Here is a 24,599-nt window from a genome sequence, read left to right as displayed (position 1 = left end):
AACATGAAGTACTGTATTAAAGGGTTACAGCATCAGGAAGGTTGAGACCCACTGTGCTAGGGGCTGCCTTCCCTTATTCTGCATTTAGCATTCTGTCCTCTCCCTGCCTTGCTCTCCGTGTTACTGGAGCTAAGTATCTTTGGTTGGGACTCATATGACCCTGGGGTTGGGTGGGTAAAGCATACGCCAGTGACCTTAAGTGCTTACCAAGTGAACATTGGAGGAATGAGGTCTACACATAACAGAGCTGGGTGAGTGTGAGGCAGATGACACTGTCCTCTGTTCCCAAGGAGGCTGAGTTCTGCCTACCACCCACAAAGAGAAAGAAAGGCTGCTGGAGCTTAAATGAGGCCGAACCTCCTTCTTATCAAGATGTCTGAAGGAGCGTGATGATTGACTACTTTAAAGTCTGAATTTGAGTCACACCAAGAGCTGCCCTTTCCCACTGACTTCTGCAATAGCTATTGTGACTTCTCTAATAACATCTATCCCCAAGGATGGCTCGAGGAGTAAATAAAATACCTAAAATATTACCCGTATGTCCTTGGCAGTCCATACATTTAGTTTCATTCATTTAGGTGCAGAGTTCTACATTTAAACTGTCTGGGCAAAGACCTAACAGAAGCAGGTGAGGTGGGAAGTTGACATCCCAGAAACTAGAACAATTTTAGACTTGCCAGACTGTGGCAGGGGCGGGAGGGGAGCTCTAGGGTAGATCACTGTTGCAGCAGGAGAGACACCTTCCTGGTTTTGGGGGTGGAGCAGCCACAGGTAGGAGTATAGGTTTGGCGGTGGGAAGTTGAGGGCGTTCCCGTGCAAACACCTTTTGTGCGGGAGGCCAAAGAAAGGGCAGAGTGCTTGGCAAAGGGGGCAGGAAATGTCTGTAAGCAAATGAAACCTTCCTAACTCTTCTATGGTTATGGGTGGATGAAGTTTTCTCTGCAGAGCTCGGAGGGAGCGGAGAATCCTGCCCGCAGAGGGCGCAAGAGCCACGTACCCCGACCGCAGAAAGACGTGGGGAGAGGAGTCCTAGAGATTAGAGGCAGCCAGGCCTTGGTGGGGGGCGTGGCAACTGGAAAAATGGCGGGGGAAGTTGTGTGTAATGGTCCTGAGCGGTGGGACTTCTAGAGCAGCATTGGGTGGGTTACGGGACAGTCAGCAAGGGACAAGCCCGAGGGAGATGGGATATAGGTGGGGCGTTTGGGAGAGTGAGGGGCGGGACATGGGCGTGGTGCGGCGGGATTCGCCGCTGAAGGATGAGTTAGGGGCGTGGTCTGAGCAAGGTGGGGAACTACAAGCGCTCCGGTGGGCCTGCCCCACCTACGTCTCCCTGGGCCCCACCTCTTTTCCGGCCAGGAGAGTCTCTGTGTGTACCTGAGTTTCGGTGTGTACCTGAGTTTGTGGGTCTTGGGTTGCCATGTTGGAGCCCCTGCGGCAGAGGTTCCCAAGTGAAAGGCTGAACTGAGGGGACTAGGTTATGTAGAGCTGTCCACTCTCAGCTCCTGTGTGTCTGAACGAGTCCCCAGGGAGGATCTGCCCGCGGCTTTCCCAACGGACTCCCCTAGAGGGTCGTTTAGGTCTACACAAGTTCTAGCATCCTGTTTCTCCTTCGGCTCCTCCCCGATTCCCTCCCCCCACAGTGTTCCCAGCCTCGCGCGCTCCCGGAGCCCACCCCCTCTTTTGGGCGCCAGGCCCCGCCCCCCGCCCCCTTTCCTCTGCCTCAAAGTTTATTTGCAACAAAAGGGAGCTGAGAGCTAGCTGCTTAGGGGGAGGGAAAGGGAGCCGGAGCGGGAGCTCGAGGGGAGGCAGGCCCGCAGCCGGGCTTGGCAGGCGGAATTTGAGTGCAGGAACCGAGCCTTAGGCCCCTCGCCCGCAGGACCGCGATGCCCCTGGCCTCTCCCGCAGAGGCTAAGGTTGGACCTGGGGTCGCCACCGGGGCGAGAGGGGCCGCTCAGGATGGAGCTCCTGCCTCCTGTAGCCGCAGAAACTTGATCTTCGACTGATAAACCTCTGCTCACGTCTCCATACTCTCCACCACAGCCGCCGCACGCTGCGGGTGCAGGACCCAGATTCTCGGACCTCGGCCACTGCGCGCCCTCGGAGTGGGGGTGCAGGGGGGGTTGGCCGCGGCGTCCCGAGGCCAGCCCCCCCGGAGTGACTGCCATCAACCATGGCGGACGGGTCCCCTCGGCCCCCACTTTATCGCAGTGTCTCGTTTAAACTGCTGGAACACTGGAGCGGCGGACCGGGGCCGAGGGAGGAGGACGCGGACACCCCTGGGTTGCGGCGCCGAGCTTCGTGCCGGCCAGCCGCGGCAGTCCCGGGCCAGCCCTCCCGGCGCGTGTCCAAGCTGGCGTCGGGGCCCCCGGCCGCCCCCGCGCAGCCGCGCCCGCTCCGCAGCCTCTCGCCATCGGTGCGCCAGCTCTCCCGGCGCTTCGACGCGGCGCGTCTGGACGACGACTCCACTGGTGCTCCGGACGGGGGCTGCTCCTCCGGCACTACAGAAGAAGCAGCGGAAGGCTCTGAGCGTGGGGCCTGGCCCAGCGTCACCGAGATGCGCAAACTCTTCGGCGGTCCGAGCTCCAGACGACCCAGTGTAGACTCTGAGGCCCTGGGTTCGACCAGCCCCGACAGAGTTTCATGGGAGCCCCCAACTCGTGATCCCCGACAGCCTCCGACGCCACCTCCTCGGACGTGCTTTCCTCTGGCTGGCCTGCGTTCTGCGCGGCCTCTGTCCGGGTCCGGGATCGAGGGGAGGCGACGTCGGCAGCACCAGCAACAGGAGCGGGCGCAGCGTCCGGCGGATGGTTTACATTCTTGGCATAGCTTCTCCCAACCGCAGGCCGGGGCTCGGGCCTCCTCCTCCTCCTCCATTGCCTCCTCCTATCCTGTCAGCCGCAGCCGGGCTGCTAGTTCCAGCGAGGAGGAAGAGGAGGGACTGCAGGCGCAGCTTGGGCCTCAGAGTCCGGCCTACCTTGGCGGCCACTCTTCGGGCAGTGAGGAGGACCCAGATGGTGAGGATGGTCGTCGCTGGAGAGGGAGAGGACTCCGGCCTGGAAGCTCCCTGTTGGTTCACGGCTGCAGCCAGGACAGTGACGAGCTAAATTTGGGGGGCTTGGGATCAGCAGGGAGTGTCAGGAGCCCCGAACCTCCGACGTCTCCAAGAACCTCTATGGAGGAGTGGGGTACTGGCACACAGCCCTGCGTCCCAGGTCCCCAGGAGAGCTTAAGGCCTATGTCCGACACTGGGGGCGCACCTTTCCGTGTGGCTAAGGTGAGCTTTCCTGCGTACCTGGCCAGCCCGGCTGGCTCCCGAGGTAGTAGTCGCTATTCCAGCACTGAGACCCTCAAGGATGATGACCTGTGGTCAAGCCGCAGTTCTGTGAGCTGGGGTGTATATCGATCCCCAAGTTTTGGAACTGGAGATGGGCTCCTTCTACGGCCCCAGACTAGGTCCCGCAGTAAAGGGCCTGTGGGCACCGCAAGGCCGCTGAGGGATGGAGGACTGGAGCTAGACAAGAACCGACAACGCAAGTCCCTGTCGAATCCAGATATCGCCTCCGAAACCCTGACGCTGCTCAGTTTCCTGCGTTCAGACCTTTCAGAGTTGAGGGTCCGAAAGCCCAGTGGGGGCCCTGGGAACAGCCCCCTAGATGGCAGAGACTCACCATCAGCAGGTAGCCCAATGGAGCAAACTGAGTCTACGCTGTCCCAAAGTCCAACATCACCCACCACCCGGCCCACCCTCAAGGACTTGACAGCTACCCTGCGCAGGGCAAAGTCATTCAGCTGCTCAGAGAAGCCCATGGCCCGGCGTCTGCTCCGCACCAGTGCCTTGAAGCCTAGCTCCTCAGAGCTCCTACTGGCAGGTTCTGGGGCAGAGGAGGATCCATTGCCACTCGTGGTCCAGGATCAGTATGTACAGGAAGCCCGTCAGGTTTTTGAGAAGATACAGCGTATGGGTGCACAGCAGGATGATGGAAGTGATGTCCGCCCAAGAAGTCCTGACTGGGCAGGGGATATGACCCAAGGGCAGCGGTCTCAGGAGGAGCTCTCTGGCCCTGAGTCCAGCCTGACAGATGAGGGCATTGGAGCAGACCCTGAACCTCTTGGTGCTGCTGCCTTTCGCAGCCTAGATCCTTCAGGAGTGTGGAGACCCCTTTCCTCAACTTCAGCACAGACGAACCACCACCGTGGAGCCGGGACAGAAGACAGCCCAGGTGGGAGGGCCCTTGTGTCTCCTGAGACCCCTCCAACACCAGGTGCCCTCCGCAGGAGGCGAAAAGTACCCCCCTCAGGTCCTAATGGGACTGAAGTAAGTAATGGGGAGATGAGTGAGGCATACAGGTCCCTGAGTGACCCTATTCCACAGCGTCACCGGGTTGCCTCCTCAGAGGAGCCCTCTGGGTTCTCTGTGGACAGTAATCTTCTAGGCTCACTGAACTCTAAGACAGGGCTTCCAGTGACCCCAACAATGGATGAGGGCCTGACAAGTGGCCACAGTGACTGGTCTGTAGTTAGTGAAGAGAACAAGAACTATCAGGAAGTCATTCAGAGTATTGTTCAGGGGCCTGGGGCCTTGGGGCGTATGGCAGAAGACAGGGTTGCTGGCAAAACCCCCAAGAAGAAATCTCTGAGTGACCCTAGTCGCCGTGGGGAGTTGACTGGGCCTGGATTTGAGGGCCCAGGGGGGGAGCCCATTCGAGAAGTGGAGCCCGTGCTGCCTCCCTCTAGCAGTGAACCTATCCTTGCAGAGCAGTGGGCGGAGCCAGAAGACCCCGGTCCTGCTGGGGGCAGGGCACAGTCTGAGAGGTCCCTACCGGTCCCACCTGCTTCCTCCACCGCCCACCATGACTTCCATCTTGACCCCAAGCTAACCAATGTTCTCTCCCCTCGGCTCACCCGCCGAGGCTCCAAGAAGCGCCCAGCTCGGAGCAGTCACCAAGAGCTTCGAAGAGAGGAGGGCAACCAGGACCCGACTGGTAGCCTGACACAAGTTCGGTCCTCCTCCAAACATGTTCGCCACGCCAGTGTGCCTGCTACCTTTACACCTATTGTGGTGCCTGAGCCTAGGAGGTCTGTGGGACCCCCTGTGGCTGTACCAGAGCCTGTGGACTTTCCTGTTAGAGGCCATCCCACGTTGCAGGCACCATCACTTGAGGATGTCACTAAGCAGTACATGCTGACCCTTCACTCTGGTGACTGTCCTGCTCCAGGTCCTGTGGACCTACCCTGCCTGCCTCCCTCTGCACCACCCTCCACTGAGACCAAGCCCTCTGGGGCTGGCAGGGCAACTGCAGATGATCCTGCCCCAGTGAGCAAGTGCTGTAGCAAGCCACAAGTGGTAAGTCCTTTGGAAGGAGTCGGGGGAGGGTACATGAGAGCCATGGCACCAACCCGGCAGGAGCTTTTGTGAGTACTTATTAGGCAGGTTTCCAGACCCAAAGGTGCTTATCAGTCCTGGAATAGAGTTAATGGCACCTGGCTCCTGTTAACTCAGGACCTGAAGAGGCTTCAGGATGCTGCCAGTGTCAGAAGGTCTGTCTGTCTGCTCCAAAGTGTTGTGGTGGTGGCTGCAAGGGCCCTTGGGATGTCTCTGAGATTTCCATGGTTCTTTGTTAGAAATGCACTAGAAGTGTGGATGAGGGTGATGACGTTGGGCCAAGGCTCCGGCCTCAATGCCCAACACTTCAGGCCAGTTAGCATGCTCTTTCCTTTAAGCCGATTCCAAGACCTGGGAGACTTAGGGACCAGCCTTACTTTTGGGAGCAGCAGAGGGCTTCACGGGTCCAACCTCAGTCTTGTTCTAGTTTTCTGACATTGGCCTTTCTTGTGACTTAACCTCCTCATTTATAGAACTGGGTCTGAGGGATGTAGATGGCGCAGATTATGCAGAACTGGGAGAGTCTGTGTTGTGAGTTGGGTAGTTTACAGGACCAGTGCCAACACACTTGTCTTCCGTTAGAGGAGCTTCAAGCTAAAGTTGCTAGGGAAGTGGGGTGACAGACAGGCCTCTGCTGAGGCTCAGTGGCAGAGGCCTCTCAGAGGGACTGAAAGCAGTTCTGGTCCCTGTAGACAGGGCTGCCTCTGTGAGTCAGGGTGGATGCCCTGGCCCCTTATCCTGCATCTGTTCACCTTCCCACCTCCTTCCTATTAATCCCAGGCCTGGGTCGGGGAGCTCATTCCTACCCTCCACAAAGCTCTCACTTCTCTTATCTTGCATCAGCTATGCCTGGGTTTTGGCCATGGATTGAGACTGGCTCTAGGCAACATCTGCCCTGGCATGGGAAAGTTGCAACTAGATTTGCAGCTCTGGCCTGGAAGCTGAGCTCAGGGATGGCCTGGGGTTATGTCAACTGTGGCCTGCCTCAGCTCCCACTGTGTTGCTGACTTCAGAAGCTGGGAAACCCTACACCCTGGACTAATTTGGTCACTTGGCTTTTCAGAGCTCTTAAGGGCCCCTCTAACTCCCTGTCTCTGTTTCTCTCCCCTTCTTTCTATTCCTCCTGCCCCAGCTCTGCACTTCCTTATGGAGTGGGTAGGGAGGGACAGAGAGGTAGTTGGCAGAGGGGACTTTTGGACCTGTCTTTCCTTCTGAGACCCCATTAGCGAAACCTGAGCACCAGGGCCAGGTCTGTGCTTGGCAGATGGGAGGAAGGAGTCCCAGCTTCCTTTTCCATGTTATAGGGTCCTATGGGTGTACAGTGGGAGCTGAGGGACTGCCTAGGATGTCTGGAGGAAAGACCAAGAAGGAAAAAGTTCCATAGGACTGGTTTTTGCCTTGTTTCACATTCTCCAGCAACCTCCCTACCTGGGAGCTGTGATGCATGTGGAGCTGAGCTGTCCCCTCATATACAAGCTTCCCCTGGCCCTACAAGAGGCTTTCTCTGACATTTCAGGTCCTCCCACGTCTCTAGACCCAGTTGGATATTCTCTCTCAGCCCTTAGAAGAGAGAAGGGTGAGTCTGTAATTAGAAGAGTCAGACTGGAGATGCACAGGGCTTGCCCCATCCCTGTTAAGTGGATTGCTCTCCCTTTCTGTAAAACGGAGATAATGGACTAATACCCAGAAGGCTCTGTAGGTGAGTGGTGGTGCGACCATTCCCTCCCCCAGGCAGGAGGGAGGACAGAACAGGCTCTGCTGCCTCAGCTTCTTCTTGGTGGCCAGATTTGGCTTCCTCCTCCCCCACTGCTGTCTAAGCACAGGGTCTAGGGTCACCTGGTGGACTTTATTAGGTTCAGGAAACATTTGGGATGACTCATTCCTCACCCCCACATTAAGCCTGGAAGTCCTCCCATCTGCTACCTTGATCTCTTTTTTGCTATCCTTTTCCTTCTGGCTTCAGAAAGATGGGGAGCAGCTGTCCACTTCCCCCTTCCTGCTGGCTCTTCTTGAGTAGAAAATGTTTCCTTGTCTCAAGCCTGGGGCTCCAGTCACGATCCCTGCACTGTGGGTAGAGATGGTGTGGCTTGGCCTTCAGGATGAGAGGGGACAAGAGTTGTCTTGTTCTGCTTGTAGAGCATGAGCCAATGTAAAGCGCTCAAAGAAGAGGACAGGAGTCTCAGGGAACCCCAGACTGGATCTTGAGCAGTGTCCAGTCCCTCATGCTCAAGTGTACCTTTCAAGTCAGAACTTTCCCACGTTGTAAGGAGTCAGGAAACTTGGGTACCACGCACTGCTTAGCCTCTGACTCTATCTGGACCTGGGCAGTCAACCCATCTTTGCACTGAGGGAAGCCTGATTTTTGAAGTTCTGTAGGAGGGGCTCATGCTGCAGCCTGGCTAAGGGAATGGGGTAGGGAGAGTCTGTGTGACTGGAGGAGAGAGAAAGTGTTCTCTGTGCACTGCAGATGCGGGCAGCTCAGCCTGTGGCTCACCAAGGCTGTGCTGCACAGGCCTTCCTGTTTCTCCGATTCCAGGTCTCTGGCTTCTTCCAGTTAGGCCCATAGTTGCCTCTGTGTTGTTCATGGACCACCCTCTGCAGGAAGGCGTTCCTCTATTGGGCTTCAGAGTAATCTTAGATAGTTCGTTTCTTCTGCCTGGTACCCCTTGACACTTGAACCACCTGTAGCCCAGAAACGGGCAGTCACTTGTCTCTGAGAATTGTGGGTAGCTGAATCGTGAGATGTTGACATACTGAAGTAGCTGTATCACTGGCTGTGGTTCATTGCGTGCCATTTTGTGGCAGACACCAATGGTTCCTTGTCCTGTGAAAGATGGCATATTCAGGGTGTGGAGTCTCTCTGAATCCTGGCTTATCAGTGTCTTAAAGAGACTGGATCGAGGGGTTGTTCCCAGTCTCCAGGTGAGACTGGCCTGCCATCTGAGAAGGGGCATAAGTCAGGAACAGTAGGGGCATCACTTTCACATTGATTGTAACAGCCTGAATGTGTTCCAGGTGTTACTTAATTCACCAGGGCCTGGTGTTGGGTAGGAAGAATTCTGAGAACCGAAAAGGGAGAATTCTGAGCCCAAGGTCACACCACAAGGCCAGGCAGAGCTGGACCCAAGCCCTAGAACCTCTGGCATTGTTCCTCTCCCACTCACCAGCAGCCCTGGCACCCACCTCAGCCTGCCCAGCTGCCCTGCCTTCTGTGGGGCTGGGCGGCAGCCCTTCCCACCACTTTTGTCTGGCTGGCTCCCCCTTGGCTGGGGACTTGTGGAGGCAAGTTTCCCTCCTACCCCTCCTTGGCTCTTTGCTGTGATTCCCCCCACCCCTCATGGAAACTGCTTCCGTGGGGAGGGGATGAGGTGATAAGGACTTTTGGAATTCTGAGTAGTACCAAATATCTATAATTAAAGTCTTGTCACCCAGCAGGGGGGTGGGGTGGGGGAGGACAGGCAAAAGTGTTGTCCTTTTCAGGGCTTATTCCCTGCCCCCTTCATTCCTAGGACTCTGTGGTATTGGAGGAGAAGGGCTGCTCTCCAGGAATGAGCCCACCCTGCAGGGAAGAGTTGGGGGAGGGACCAGAGTTGAGTGTGACATTTTCCAGCCCAGCATTTCTGGAACCAGCTGGATCTGAGACGCTGCAGCTAATCCTGTCCCCAGCCCCCTCTTCCAATGTAGGGACTTGTCCCTGCTTTCCTTCCTCCCATCTGATTGCTACTGCAGTGGGATGGAGCCTTCCGCAGGCAGTCTGGGAGCTGAGGCACTCATCTGAGAATCTAGAAGGAGCTTAGGATGGTAGTCTGCTGGCTGGTAGAGGAAGCTGGTAAGGTGAGGAAGCAGCTTGCATCGAGGCCTTGGAACCTGGGAGAAAGGATGGGTTCTAGGAGGAGGACATGACATGAGCAGAGGCCAGGAGGAGTCTTTCCCGGACAAGTTGTTGCAATAGAAGTTTGAATTTAGCATCCGTGCACTATATATAATACCCTGAGTACCCGGTCTCTGAGTCAGGCACCATTCTCGTGTAGAACAACAGCAGTTCCCAAAACAGAGGCCTGCTTTTATGGCCCTTCCAGACTGGTAAGGACATGTATCTCCGAAGGAGGACACTGTCACATAACAGAAGGTTCGGGGGTGGGGGGGATAAAGCAGGGTAAACAGGTTGAAGATGACAGGCTGGGGGACAGTTTTAGATCATGGGGTCTATAGAGGCCTGCGAGCGGAGGTGGTAACATCTGAAGCTCAAAAGAACTGAGGAAGAAAGGTAGCTTTCCTGGGGCCTGGGGTTTGGGAGGAGGCATACTGTGGAAAGAAAGGAACAGCAAGGTCCCGAGGAAGGGACACTGAGTAGTATGGGCGGCCATTGGGAGGACTTGGCATCTACCTGAAGTGAGAGCGCGGCAGGGTCAGAGGGCTCTGAGTAAGGTAATGACCCAAGCTACTGTGTGGTGCTAAGATAGCATGGAAACAGTGAAGCCAGTCAGAAGGCCACAGAAGTAAGCCATGATGCTAGCCTGGGCTAGGCGGAGATGTGGAGGAGGGGCGTTTCAACTGAAGCCCCAGGAGTCTAGACATCTAGTACCCAAGAGAGCAAGGTGCTGCCATCGGCCAGATGTAATGGTGGCACTTGCCTTTTATCCCAGCACTCAGAAAGCACAGGCAGGCAGATCTCTGTGAGTTCGAGAGTAGCCTGGTCTACGTAGCGAGTTCCAGGCTAGACTGGGCTATAGAGTAAGACCCTGTTCCATAGGGGGAAAAGTGTAGTGAACCCTACATCTACTGGAGGGCCATCTGAGAATTTAAATGGCCCGCATGTCATGAACCGGGGCTCAGAGCTCAGCAGCCTGGCACTGTCCTTCTGCCTTTGTCCACCCCTGGGAGGCCCCAGAGTAGAGCTACTCTACTCCAGCAGCTGGCAAAGTGCGAGAAGGGTCACTGAGGAGGGTATGATGATAAAGCTGCCCTGCAGGGGCTCACCTCAAAGACCAAGAGGGCACCTCAGGCCCCGGTGACACAGGTGATAATGCCATGAAGAGCAGATGTGTGACATGCACTGCAGCCATTGTGGCCCCTACCCAGCTCTAACATGTGTCTCCTGGAGCAGCCCTGGCCCTCCCATCTAGTCTCAAGCTGGGTGAGGTGAACAAGCAGGCTCAGAGCCAGCAGAGTTTTGCCCAGGGCTTCATGGCTCATGAGTAATCTGGCCCTAGGAGTCCTGCCTCCAGGTCATATATTGGCCCCAGAATTCCCAGTGAGTCAGGTTGGCAGAGATGCTGGTGGTAGTCCGGGGGAAGGGGGAGCCTGCGTTTCCCAGAAAGACTCGTAACCCTGGCACACTCATTGGGAAATGTGCCCAGGAAGCCTGGCGCCTTGCTGGCAGGTCCTGAAATGGGGGCCCTGGGTCCTCTGGGAAGCACAAGCTAATCAGAGAGGATGCCTTCCCCCATAGGACTTGATACCCCACCACTTCTCAGGCCTCTGAGGCTTCCTTTTTTTTTTTTTTTTCCGGAGCTGGGGACCGAACCCAGGGCCTTGCGCTCGCTAGGCAAGCGCCCTACCGCTGGGCTAAATCCCCAACCCCCCCCCGAGGCTTCCTAGGAGTGGACAAAGGCAGACAGTGCCAGGCTGCTGGGTTCTGAGCCCCACTTTTTGACGTTCAGTCTGTTTGAACCCCCAGATGGCCCTCTAGTAGCTCTAGGGTTTACTAGGTTGATCTGTAGCTATAGGGTTCACTGGGGTGATCTGGCAGACTGCGGGGAGGTCTGCCCAAGGAGTTAGGAGACCAGGGATGCATAGTTTTGGAGCCACAAGTTCCTTCAAGACCTTGAGCCCCAAGATTAAACTTCCCAGGGATGCTGGGCCACAGCAACTGTTTTGTGCAGGAGCATCTCTTGCAGACCAGGAAGAGCTATCATGCTGGGCCATAGACTGCTGAGGGCTCTACCCCACTCTAGCTGCTTCCTCTTATGTGGCCTCTTGATTTCTCCAGCCACCAAAGGGGTCTTTTCTCTTATGTGGGATAGGCCGTGGTGCTCTCGGAGCCTGCACCCCAACTAGTGATGTTTCTGTGCACAGGACATTAGTACTTACTTGTAGCTCATCTTGGGAAAAACGGACTTTTTGTTGTTTTTTTATGTTCATTTTATGTGTCTGAGTGTTTTGCCCCCATGCATGTGTGTGCACTGTCTGCACACCTGATGCCTAAAAAGGCAGAAGAAAGTGTTGGGTGCCCTGGAACTGAAGTTATGAATTGTTGTGAATCACTATGTGGGTGCTGGGAACCGAATTGGAGTCTTCTGCAAGAGCAACAAGTGCTCTTAACCTCTGAGCCATCTCTCCACGTAGATCAGCAGACTTAAAACCATCCCTGGGCATGGAGAGGCTGAGGCGGCTGCAGAGGGACTTGAGGTGGGAAAGACAAACCGGGGCTGCTGTAGTGGGGTGTGTTGGCTTCCTGTTGCTGCAGTAACAGATAATCACAGCTCAGTGGCTTCGGACAGCATTTTATAGTTCCTGAGGTTGGAAGTCCGATACGGGATTCACGGAGCTGAAATGTGTGTGCGAGAATGGCTGTTTCCTTCTTGGGTTTAGAGGAAAATAAGTTCCCTTGCCTTTTCTAGTCACTGGTGGGTGCCAGTGCTCCTCAGTGTGTGGCCTCTAGCTCAGTCAGTCTCAGAACCAGCGGCATAGCGTCGCCACCCCTCTCTCACCCAGACCTTCCAGCTTCCTCCTTAAGGGCTCTTGGTGATTATATTAGGCCCACCCGGGTAACTCAGGACCCTTAGTGGCACTCGTAGAGTCCTTCCTGCCTTGTAAGACATCATGTTCACCAAGGTCCCCTATAGGAGTTGGTCCTGGGGATGTCTCAGGCCTGCTGCATTTCTTCCAACCTTCACTTCTTTCCATGCTTGTCTTCTACTCATGAAGCAGTCAACACGAAACACTTAGTGGCCAGTAGGGACACACAGGGAAGGTTTGCATCCAGGGAGCTTTTTTTTCGGCAAGGGTCCTAGTGTCTGAGGTGACTGAGCCCAGGCCTGGAAGGGTAGGGACAAAGATGTCAGTGAGTCCTTTGGGAATAGGCTTGGCCTCGAGAGGTGGCTAGCCTGAAGTTTGTTGAGTAGACATCGAAGTGAAGCATCTCCCATGAGGGGCAGTTTGCTGAAGAGCTCAGAGCCAGGGAGAGCAGGGAAAGTGGGAGCTTTGGGAGGGAACAGAAGCCACAACTGGGCTAGCCTGTCCTCATCAGAGCTGGGAACAGATGAAAAAGTGGGAGCTATGTGCTAGAGATGTTGGTTTCCTCCTGAAGTTAGTATGTGGTCAGCATTAAAACAAGCACTTAGAAATTCCCACAGCATCCTGGATGGGGCAAGGTCTGCCCCAGTGTTAACATTGCTACTTAGTAATGCTCAAGAAAGGTTAGTTCTGCCAAGCTGGCAAGGTAGCTCAGCAGGTAAAGGTGTTAGCCACTAAGTCTGACAAGCTGTGCTTGATCTCTAGAACTCACACTGAAGAAGGAGAGAACCAACTTCTACAAGTTATCCTCTGACCTGTATAGGCGCTATGTAACATGCACGGACACACGCACACAAATACATAAATGTAATGATTTTTTAAAAGCAATCTTATCTCTTCCTTTGTGTCTAAGATACTAGGATATGAGTCTGAGATTCTGTGATTCAGCCATGGAGCAGAGGGCAGAGCTTTAGACAGGAGACCACAATGCCTCAGTAGCTTGGATAGAGTTGGTGAGGAAAGAGAGGGACCAGCCTGCAAACGTATGGCCTCTCTCTGGTTCTAACACTTTTCTTCTGCCAGCCCCAACTACAGCTTGCCTGGGGTGGCTGAGCAAAATTTGGAAAGTAAGAGCTGAGCCAAAGCCTGCTCTGGGTCAGAGCTGCAGGCCCAGGCTGGACCCTTTACTTCCTTTTCGGGTCCCAGAGTCCGAGTGCCTGGTGGCTAACTCTGCCTTGCTCGCTGGGTGATATTTAACAATGTTAATATGTTAATATTTAACATTGGACTTCAGCAGTGAGCCTTGGTTTCCTGCTCTACAAGATGGAGTTACTGAGGAATTACAAAGACAGAAGGATACTGTTCATAAAACCTAGGACTCTGGGGCTAGACAGCTCTCAGCAATGTGGCCACTTGGTGTGTCCTTTGAGTTGTAACCCTCAGAAACTAGAAGCCTTTAGTTACGACGTGAAGCGTCCTGACCACCACCATCCCCCAGAGCCCAGTCCTCCTAACTTGATTTTGTTGGTTGATTTGAGATTGATGTCCTGATTTGAGATTGATGTCCTTTGTCTTGAGATTCTGGAGGCAGGGAGGGAGAGGCAGGCAGGTCTGGGGCCAGCGGTAAGCCTGGAGGACCAAGGCAAGCAAGCAAGTGCAAGGTTGGTGTCAGTTTCCTGTTTATTGGTTCCCAGGGGGTGACAGGCCCTGCTCTTTGCAGCAGTGTGGAGCAGGAGAGAAGGAGGCCATGCTCCTGGCTGCCAGCCAGCCCCAGAGCTGGGCCTCCTGGGACTGCCGAGACCCCGTTCCCCCACCCCTGGACAAACATTCAGTTCTTTCCCAGGACGGGGCACGGGAGGTTAAGGAACAGATGTGGAAGGGAAGGGAAGATGAGAAGGACCCTCCCCCGCCCCCAGTAAAAGTCCTGTGGACTGGATCTTTCGTGGCTGCTGGTTTTGGTTCTGGTACATGGTTGTCAACCCTGGATGGGTGTGTTGAGACACCATAGCCCTGACAAACCAGGAGGTCAGAAGGAAGAAAAGAAGGGTGGGGCCTTGTGTGCCAGAGTCGCCCATCTGGAAAGACTCTAGACAGCAGCTTTGCCTTCTCACGGAAAGTGAAAGTCTTGATACCCTGTGATATCAAAGCAGGAGTCCTCACTATGGCTGCTCCAGCCCATTCTGTGGCTCCTGCCATGTTCCAGCCCAGCTTGTGGGTTGCCAGCAGGGAGTGGGGGGGGGGCGTCAAATCACTGAGAGTTCTGGAGGGGAAGTGATGGGGTCCACTGGCATTTGAGGGGATTGGTCAGAGCCAGGGCAGGAAGAGAAAGCCATTGTATGTGTCAGAGGCCAACGGAGAGCAGAGGTCTCGAGTGAGCAGCACATGGACAGAAGCTGTACGTGCTGAGGCCAGCTCGAAGGCCTTGGTGTTGAGTCTCACCCCTAGGCAGTAGGAGCCATGGGGATGAGGAACTGCAGTGGAAAGATGCAACTTTGCTTTGTGGTGGTCTGTGAGGTTCAGGCTGGAGGAAGGGGCGGTGGCGACAAGCCTGAGCCCAGGGCTGCAGGATGTGCCACAAAAGACTGTGTGGAGGGAGAATTTGGAGGTCCAGGTTAAGTTGAATTTAGGCTCAGAAACTCTCTGAGAAGCTGGGAAGAGGGAGTGGGATGCCCTCCTGTACCTGAGTCAGAAAAGGTGGAGTGGGGCAGGGTGAAGGGGGAGCCAGACCCTTCTCCGAGGCAGAACTTCTCTCTGTATTCTGGAGGGTGGAAGGCCCTGAGCCCTGACTGAGTCCAGTTTACTGCTCTTGTCCAACTTCAGGCTCCCTGCTGGATAGAAGGACCCTGCCACACACAGGGGTTCCCAGGGAACAGCCAGGCAACACCTCCAGTTGGCTCTTTTGCAGGAAGTTCAATTCAAGGAGCATGCTCTGAGAGCAGGTTGACTTACCCTGTCGACTGTGATCCAGGCCAAGTCACCCTGCCTCAGTCTTCCCACCTGTGAAGTGGGAATCCCAGCTATGGTTCTTGAATGTTCGGGCTCTCAAGAGTTGGGGTGGAGTAAGTACTGTGGTGGTTAGTAGGCAGCCTGGTAACACCATCCATAGTGGGACCTAAGTCAAAGCTAAGAATCCTTGCGATATTTGTCTCTCTACCGCAGCAGTGCTGGACTGTGGCCTGAGGAGGCCTTGAGAGGAAGCTGGGCAGAGACTGTAGGGAGAATACTGACTCAGATTTGATGATTGACATGAGCCTGTTTCCCCATCAGATGCCTGAGACCCTGCAAGCTCCTTGCTGCTTGTATGGCCCTCTTCTCAGCTCTGGCCTGGACCAGCCACTTCCAGGCCTCTCCCCAAGGCCAGCGGGGGCGTTGCCTGGGGCGGGTGCGGAATTTCCGAGGGAATGGCTAAATTCAGCCCCAGCTAAAAATAGTCCCGGGCCTGGCCCCAAAGCTAGAGGAGGAGGAGGAGCAGGAGGAGCAGGAGGAGGAGGTAGGGAGGAGGAGGAGGAGGAGGAGAAGGAGGAGGAGGAGCAGGAGGAGCAGGAGGAGCAGGAGGAGGAGGAGGCGGCGGAGGCCGTGGCGGCTCCACCACCATCAGCACAGCCCTGCCCTAAGCTTCCCTGAAGCCCTCTATACCTATGCCAGCCTTGTATTTGCTCTTTTGGGGACCAAGAAGTGGAAGCTGGCACAAGAGCTGTAGAGGCATGGCCAACCAGACCCTGGGGCTAGAGGCAGTAGGATGCCTGGCTCAGGTCTCAGAAGCCATGAGTGGTGGGATTTTCCTCCACTGTGGCTGTGGCGTGAGTTTCCTCAGGTCCACAGTACCTGACTGTGGGCTCAGGTCAGGGTGTGAATTGTCACAACAGAGACCAAACACAAGTCTGGGCACTTCTGGTGTTTTGTTTGTTTTTTTATTAATTTTATATCAGTTTTATATTCGAGAGATCTAGTGGGTCTCCTGCAGGATAGACAAGTGCTCCAACTAGGGTGTTACACCCTCAGCTCCATGCGAGCACGTCATCTGTATTTACTCACTGAGTCCTCACGATGGCGCTGTAGGGAATAGGGACTGCCACTCTGCCCAGAGGAGCCTGAGCGTGGCACTGGGAGTCGCCTGCAGGTTGGGGCAGCTGAGTAACTGGCTAAGGAGGAGTTCATCCTCACAGCCCCAGAGCTCCAGCATCTCCAGGTGTTCATCGGGTTCCTGACTTTCAGAACTGCCATTGCTATGGTGAGCTCAGGATGGGACAAGATGCGTCCACTGGATTCACGGCCCATGGTCCCAGCTCCAGGGACTAGCACATAGCAGTTGCTTGGCAAATACTAGTGAGTGACTGCCCTGCGCTGACAGGCTGCTTACAAGCTGCAGAGGGAATGCACCCTGGGACTCTTCGCTGGATGCAGGAGCATAGCTGAGTGGTGTGGAGCTCCCTGCTGGTGCAGAGAGGTCTCTGGCTCTGGAGTTTGGGAAGGTGCTGAGATGGCCAGTCAAGGGAAGCTAGTAGGCCCAGCAGGGCTGGCGCAGTCCTGCCTGCAGTATCTGGAAAGCAGATCTCTTGGGCCACGGCCGGGGTGACTCAAATGGAGACCAAAAAAAAAAAACCTTCCATATTTGGGTAAAGAGCCCAGAGAGGCCCAGGCTGACTCCCCCATCCAGGCCTCCTGCCCTGGCTCCTTCTGGGCCCCCAGCCCTGATCCCTGTCTGTCAGGTTTAAGTCCTGGGTCCAGGCAACCATGTACTCCCCTCCCTCAGTCCTCAGGCTATAGTCCCTTCTGCATGGTCAGGCCTGGGCTGTGGGTACCAAATCTGTGCTAGGGCTGGACTTGAGGAGACGAGCCCCAGCAGAAGCCACAGGCTGGAGGGCAAGCGTATACCAAAACCATTCCTTTACTGAGGGGTGACTTGAGAGCAGAGCCCCTCCCCCATCCAACACAGATAAAGCCAGAGATAAGCAACACCCGTGCGTCATGTACACATCATTCACACTCCTTTTAGGTCCCCAGCAGGTTCCCATACCCACAACCTGTGCTAGCATCAGAAGGGAGGACCCAGCCTTATTCTTCTCAGACCTTCCTCTGACAGCAGTGGTGTTGGAGCAGATAAGAGTAACCAGATGTTACAAGTGACACACACTGGCCTTCTGGAGGATGCATACAAAGTAATTTGTCCCTATACAGAAGCCTCTGGATGCTTGACAGGGTACTGGTCTGGCATCAGACTCCAGAACCAGGACCGTGGGAGGAGCCTCACTCTGATGCTCATTGTGATTGGTGAGCGGTCTCACCGCTGACTGCACTACCACTCCTAACTTCTTTTCTCCTGTTTTTGACATGAGATCTCACTCTGTAGGCATGGCTGGCCTGGAACTCTCTAAACCAAGCTAGCCTCAAACACATAGAGATCTGCTTGTCTCTGCCACCAGAGTGCTGGGATTAAAGTCGTGGGCCACCATGTCTGGCTTAATCCTAACTTTTCTAATCAGCCCTGGTAATTAACTCTGAGATCAGCTGTAGGTGAACCCAGGTAACCTAGGTAACCATTAAAACCCAGTTTAGCCACTGTCCACTGGGTCAGCCTGTGGCTACAGCGTGAATAATAAGGGATTCCAGCCCCAAGGAACCTAAGAACTGTGGTACAGGAAATCAAGGCAAATGAAGGTCAGGGAGACTAACTTGGGGGAAGCAGGGGCTACTTTAAAGAGCCAGAGGGTCTTGCAAGACAGGGTATCCAGGGCCCTGAAAGCAGAAAGAACTGTGAAGGCAGAGCTCTAGGATGGAGCAGCCTGTGTGTTTGGGTGCTGTGGAAGCTCCCTGCTCTGGAGAAGAGGTCTGTAGTTCCTCAGACTCAACAGCCAGGCCTAAATCTCTGGACTTGATCCCAGGCCAGTATTCCTTAGTTTTCAAAAAGAATAAACCCCTTTCTCTGCTGGCGTCCTGGCACAGGACTGTGAGACAGGCCAGCCACTTAGTGGCATGCAGACGGGGGTGTGTTTTAACTGCCTGCACCACTCCTCCCCATACAGTGCCCCAGCCCTGCCTTAGGCTCCATGGGAAAGCATTCTCGTTAAGGAAGAGGGAATCCAGATTAGGGCATAGAGAGCAAAGCAGTCCTGAACTCAGGTTCAGCCAGCCAGGTGCTGTGGGTAGGAAGCATTCTGTGGGACTAGGTCTCCAGAGAAGCCTGACAGAGTACTTCACTTGTCTTGGTGATACCCCTGCCCAGGTCCTCTAGAGCTAGCCTGAGCTAACCTGGTCAGGAGGACAGTGAGTGATGAAAGAGTCTATCTGCCTATTACTGTCACCTTTGCCGGAGGAACTGGCAGCAGGCCATACCTTCAGAGCGGGTAAACCGCCTAAGTATAGGTCCGGGGGTAATCGGTGAGTGACACATTCTTTAGAAGCCCCAGGAATCTTGGCTTCTCTCTCTGAGGTGATTTAGGTGAGAATCTGGAAGGACTTTGTGTCAGAGTTGAGTGTATCAATGAAGGTTTCTAGGAACAAGCCCGAGGGCTGGCAAGCACGTGACCCTTTAGGGCATGGCTTTGCCGTGGCCCATACCAGCCTACCTGGTTCCCTCACAACCAGGCACCCACGTCTTTAAGAAGATGGATGAGGTTAGGTGTGGTGACTTACTCTTGTAATCCCAGGACTCGGAAGGTGGAAACAGAAGGACCAGGAAGTCAAGGTCATTTTAGTCAATAGTGGAAAGTGCCAGGCCAGCCTGGGCTCTAGAGACCCTGTCTTTAAAAAGGAAAGTGCTGGAGACACGTGGCTTCCTTCCTTTTCAAATCCTGCTTGTCTCACTGTGTAACCACGAGGCCCTAACCTCACTGTGGTTCAACACATGGCGTAGGTACGTATAACGTGTGAATGATGACGGCGCCTATTATAGGGTAGCTCTGACAGCTAAATGTGATAACGTCTGGCGGCTGGTCTGGAGAGCCGCGGTGAGCCATAAAGCAAGTTGGAAGGGATGGAGAGTGGTGGCCTGCCCTGCCTGAGGAAGGACCACAGGGATGGAGCGGAGGTGCTGTGCGATGGGGTACGGACAGTGGCTTAGAGCCACTTGGCAGGAGGAGGAGCTGAGCTCCTTGTGGAGGCTCCTGGCACAGCTGTTTCTGGGAAAGGGGCTCAGATTGGGTACAGAGCAGGGATGAGACCCTATGGCCTTGTACTCTGCTTAGATCCTCACTGGTCGACATTCCCTCCCGTGTAGCTACCCATTCCTCACAGACCCGGGGCCCAGAAGTGGGTATAACTGCCATCATCACCCTGTAAATTCTGACTCCAAGGCCCTCATGCAGAATGGGGATTCATTTCAAAGCACCAGACAGTGGGCGCTCAGCCCTAAAGTTCATGGGGATGGCCCTTTGGCCTAAAGAAGTGTTCTACCCGCCTCCGAAGAAAGGGCAAAAGCAGGCCTTGGTTCACTGCATGCAAAGTGAACAACTGGACTTCGTGGATAGTTGTCACCTGAGAGACTGGAAGTGTTGGAAAGGGGACCAGAAAGAGACACAAAAGACCGTGCCCTCGAGTCTCAGAGTTGGTTCTGGGTTACATCGGTGCCCAGTGGCCGTCACTTCAGGACCTGGTTCTGTGCGTAGGTTAGGGGCACAGCTCCATGCCAGGGATACCAGGGGGTGGTCTGAGCCAGGACAGAGATCCATCAGACTGGATCTAACCAAGCAGCTCCTGCCCAGGGGGAGGAAGGAAAGTAAGCAGGAAGAGACCGTTTAGCATGGCCTCCCATGTTCTTTTTGTACTGCATAGTGTTTTTCCTGTGTGATGAGCTAACTGTGTGGTACCACAGATTAAAGGGCATGAAGCTGCTTGTGGCTGCGTGTGGCTGCGTGTGCATCGTGCTGTGATCCCAGCACTCAGGAGGCCGAGGCACGAGCATCGTTCTAAATCTGAGGCCAGCCTTGGCTACATCACAAAACAATGTCCCAAAAACAAAACAGAAAAGCTAAATAAGGCTGACCTCAGTGGGTAAAGGCACTTGCTGGCAAATCTAATGACCTCAGTCTCCAGGAGTCAACCTGGTAGGAGAGCTGCAAGTTATCCTCTGAGTAAGTGTACACACACACACACACACACACACACACACACACACACACACACACACAGTGTAAACAGTAATAATAATAGTAACGTTTAAAATTACAGAATATTTTCAGGTCTCTTGCAGTTATAAACAATACAATAGTACAGCCAAGGATCTGTACTACATCATTCTGTTGTGGGAGTGGAGTCCCTTGGGGCATGAGATTGCTCAGACATTATGTGTATGTGATTTGCATTTCGCTGTTTCCTACATGCCCGTGCCTCTAGCGATGTGAAGAGGCATGACCCTGCTAACCTGACTTTTGGACAGTTACCAGTCCGGTAGGTACCCACGTCACCGTCACTCTGTCCTAACTCAGATTTTTTTTCTCATAGTTTTCTCCTGTCCTGGTTGCTTGTTGGCACCCAGCTTAGCCATTTCTAGGAAGCTCTTAAACTCTGGGTGAGAGGATTTCGTTCTTCGATTGAGTTCTGAGTTACAAACGTCTTTTCCTGATTTCTCACCTGATTTTTGTCTTTTGTATAGGGTATATTTTGGTTCTGCAGAAGGCTTTGTTTCTAGTTTTTGTAAACTTTAAGAAGTTTTTGTCAATGGGTGTGAGAACATGCCGGAGTGTTGCGTGTGGAGGGCAGAAGGATTTCGTAGCATCAGTTTTCCTGTGTCTTTTTCCGAGTGGGTTCTGGGGGTCAGCAGGCTTTTGGCATAACGGATATTACCCACAGGGCCATCTTGCTGGCCCAGAAAGGTTTTTAATTGTTTTTAAATGTGGTCCAATTTATCAAGCTGATCCGACTTTAGCTTTGGAGCCCTGGCTAGAAAGTCTCCCACCTCTGGTGCTTTCTGGCTTTTGTTTTTGTTTTACGTCTCAATGTTTGATCTACATGGAACTTACCCTGCCGTGCGTGCAGTGGGAGTCACAGCACCGACTCAGCTTGCTTCCCCCTGTGACTGGTGTTTTGAGCTGAGGACTCATAGTTGTGTTATCTTCCTGAAAGAGGGCGTGAAGGTCTGTGGGGGAGTGAGGCTGTGACTTTTGAGGGTCAGGGACAGAAAGGATGCAGAAGGAGCCGGAGTGGCACCAGAAGAATTCGGTGGCATTTGGCGGTGAGGGCACAAGTTGGCGTTACAGCATTCCCAAATTCTCTGGGCTGTGTGACTTCCTCCTCCTCTCTGAGCCTCCAGCAATGCAGCGGGAGGAGCCGCTGGATAGCACCCTGAGGCTGGGCTGACGGGGAGGGAGGAGGTGGGATGCAGAGGGTGGCTTGCTGGAACTTGTCGAAAGTACACAGAAGGCTGGCAGCGGGCTCATTGTGTTCCTGGGGTGGGCAGGTGGGAAGGCCAAGGGGCGGGCGCCTGTTTAAAAATACCCACTGCAGCCTGGCACAGCAAGCCGGGAGGGGCAGGCCCTCTGCCCGCCCTCCAGATCCAGGAATGGCAAGGGTTACCAGGGTGTCTCAGGACAGTTCTCCAGTTTTGAGGTGTTCTCTTGCCCCACCCTCAGCAGGCACCCTCATCCTCGGGGTGAGGATATGGGGATGGCAGAGTGCGGACAGGTCTCAGAAGCTAACTAACCCTGCCACTGCTGTGGACTTGGCTTTTAATTTCTAGTGAGTCCTTGTTCCTTGGTGTCCCTAGCTATCTATCAAAGGGCACAATTGGCCTCGCCCTGACTGTCTCCCTGATCCATCAGTTAGAATAGAAAAGGGAGATCCTGGGAACCGTTCCTCACAGCCTCTATAGATGGGGATACTGAGGCCATGGAGGGGCTTTGGATTGCCATCCCCTGCTTCTGGGCTTCTGGACCTTCTTCCCTGCCCCCAGCATGGCCTATACCAACTCCCCACCCCCACTCCAGGGCCCCAGTGGTCAAATTCCAGGGCTGCCATTGCCATGGCAACACCAGCTCACAAGGCCTCTCCTCTGGGGTTTTCCACAAGGCCCTTGTCCAGGGAGGAGGCAGAAGGGCCTCCCACCCTTAGGGACTAGGGAGTCAGGAGAAGGCTGGGGAGGAGGTTAGGCCCAGCTGGTTTCTCATTTGTTTTCCAAACAAGAAAATGGAAAGGCCGATAGGACTGCCAGCAAATGGTTCTGTGTTGAGGCACAGAGTGGGAGGGACAGAGGTGACCATCTAGGCAGGGGCCTTGGAGCCACTGAGAAAGCCTCCTCCAACCTTACTTGGGGAGTCACCCCCTTAGAAAAGCCCCAGACCAAAAGGTTTTGGAATGGTAGGTGGAGGAATCCTCCGGACCCCAGGCATCCATTGGCCTGGCAGTCTGAGCTGGTGCCCAGAGACTGGAGGCTCCAGCACATGTGGCCCTTCTTCCGTAGGGTAAGATGTTCCCAGAGTACCAGTGAGGGGGCGACTGAGCTCTTCAGTTCTGGGGTGTACGAGCAAGGACTGCCAGGGCCTATCTTGGAGGAGGCTGAACTGGTGGTTCTTAGACACATGCCTTCTAAGAGTCTTAGAGCCTTCTTCCTGGGGTAACGATTCAGCCTCATTTATAGCAGCCAGTATTTGTGGAGTGCCCTCTCGATTCCTGGTACTGTGCTAAATAAGTGATTTCTACTTTCTGCGTTATAGATGAGAAAATCGAGGTACAGATTGGTCTTTCCGAGTCACTCAGCCATCAAGAGTGTCCCTGGCTGTCTCCTCTTCTGCCCTGTCCCCATGCCTTGGCCCTGCCCACCGTTGACATTCCGGTGACTTCCAGGTGTGCCCCTCCCCCATCTGTACATGGAGACAATAGTTATGTTGGCATGAGCGCCTCTTGCTTTCATTGGATAACACAGTGGACTCCTTCTTTGTAACATTTCAGAGATCTTCATAAGGGCTATGACTCAGGCACCCTCCCTGTGGTTGGAATTGAAGCAGGCTGTGTGGGTAGAGTCCATGTGCTGAGAGCCCAGGCTGCCACTCTGGACAGATGTAACTGTCCCAACTCTTTTCTTTTACCCAGGGTCCCCTGGGGCTGGAGTCCTGTCTGCTTGAGAAATCTTGAGTGCTGCCTTGTCCTCTGTGACACAAGGTAATAATAGGGCCCACCCAGGAGCTTATTTTGAGGTTAAAGCTAACACCTGTGAGGTGCTTAGTCAGCAGAGAGTGGAATCCCTCCCTAGATGGACCTGCTATTTTTAGGTCTTCACTGTCTTCCTGTCCTGGGGCTCTGTAAAGTTAAGTGATTGGTCCCAGCCTCTTAGTGGTCAGTGGCAGAGGGAGGATTTGGTCTAGCCCACTGCCTAGGCTTGAGAACTCAGCAGGTTATGACTTGTGCAGAGACTCAGTGCTGTCGCTGAGTGGCTATGAAGTCTTAGGAGATTTACTGCTATGGCGTTCTGTAAACTCTATGGTACCGAGTCAACAATGGTGCCACTTACTGTTGACAGCTACAAGTCGACAGACTCTGAGGACCCAAAGCTAAAGTTTCAGGAGTGGCCATCTGAGCAGTCAGGACGCCTTCCTAAAGGTGGACTTTGGTCCTGGGACGTGGGGAGCAACCCCTCTGTCTGACACTGGTTGGCCTTCAGAGAAGCATCTTCTAGGAGCTTCTCTTTTCAACCTTAGGACTGGTCACTAGTTGATGGGAAAAGCACAGAAAGGCCTAGAAGCACAAGCTGCTGGTGGTCGGGCAGAGGCAGAGATCATGCCTGCCAGTGTGGTCCAGGCCTAGTGATGGCCCTTGGCTTGTAGGGATCTCTGAGCCATGACTGGGTAGGAAACTGAGCAAGCTGGCCTGGTATAATGACAGAAACTTCTGTGGGGTCTGGGCTGAGCCAGACACACCAGGGTTAATGTAACCGGTTGGTAACCCTGGAGTGCATGGTCTGAGTCAGTGAGGCCACAGTACATCCTAGCTTTGTGGGTATTTCTGGCCAAGAGAAGAGACCCTAAAACCCCGAGGCCCTAGTGGGTCATGGTGGAACACTCCTTTAATCCCAGGAGACAGAGGCAGGCAGAGCTCTGAGTTCGAGGTCAGCCTGGTCTACAGAGGCTAGTACCAGGACAGCCAGTGCTACACAAAGAAACCCTGTCTCTAAAAAAAACGAACAACAAAAACAAAAACCCTGAGGTCCTGAGACACTCTGTTGGGAAGCAATACCATACATCCAGCAGAAAGGAATGGCCCCAGCTGAGCCATGGGAGCACACACACCTTTAATCCTGGCACTTGGAAGGCAGAGGCAAGCAGAACTCTGTGAGAACTGGTCTACAAAGTGAGTTCCAGGGTAGACAAGGCTACACAGAGAAACCCTGTCTCAACAAAAACCAAAACCACGAAACAAAGAGAGAGAAGGGTGTCAGTGGGGGGACCAGTCCCTCTGCCCTTTCGGGGATTGGTCACAGACATAGTGGCCTCGCTGTGCCTTTTCATCCCTCTGATACCTGCAGTCTTTGTCTCTGCTCATTCACACCTGT

The 24,599-nt window shown here is 54.3% G+C and overlaps 1 protein-coding gene across 1 annotated transcript in view; it reads left to right on the top strand.

Moving 5' to 3' along the window:
- Positions 1–2,170: 2,170 nt before the first annotated feature.
- Positions 2,171–24,599, top strand: part of Arhgef17 (Rho guanine nucleotide exchange factor 17) — a 55,086-nt gene continuing 32,657 nt past the window's right edge. The window contains exon 1 of the mRNA XM_032893063.1: positions 2,171–5,344. Within this exon, the coding sequence (XP_032748954.1) occupies positions 2,171–5,344 (3,174 nt within the window). The remainder of the gene's footprint in view (positions 5,345–24,599) is intronic.

The sequence above is a fragment of the Rattus rattus genome, chromosome 2 (genome assembly GCF_011064425.1).
Source record: "Rattus rattus isolate New Zealand chromosome 2, Rrattus_CSIRO_v1, whole genome shotgun sequence".
NCBI lineage: Eukaryota > Metazoa > Chordata > Mammalia > Rodentia > Muridae > Rattus > Rattus rattus.
Note: the sequence above shows the minus strand (reverse complement) of the source record. Positions and strands in the feature narration are given on the sequence as shown.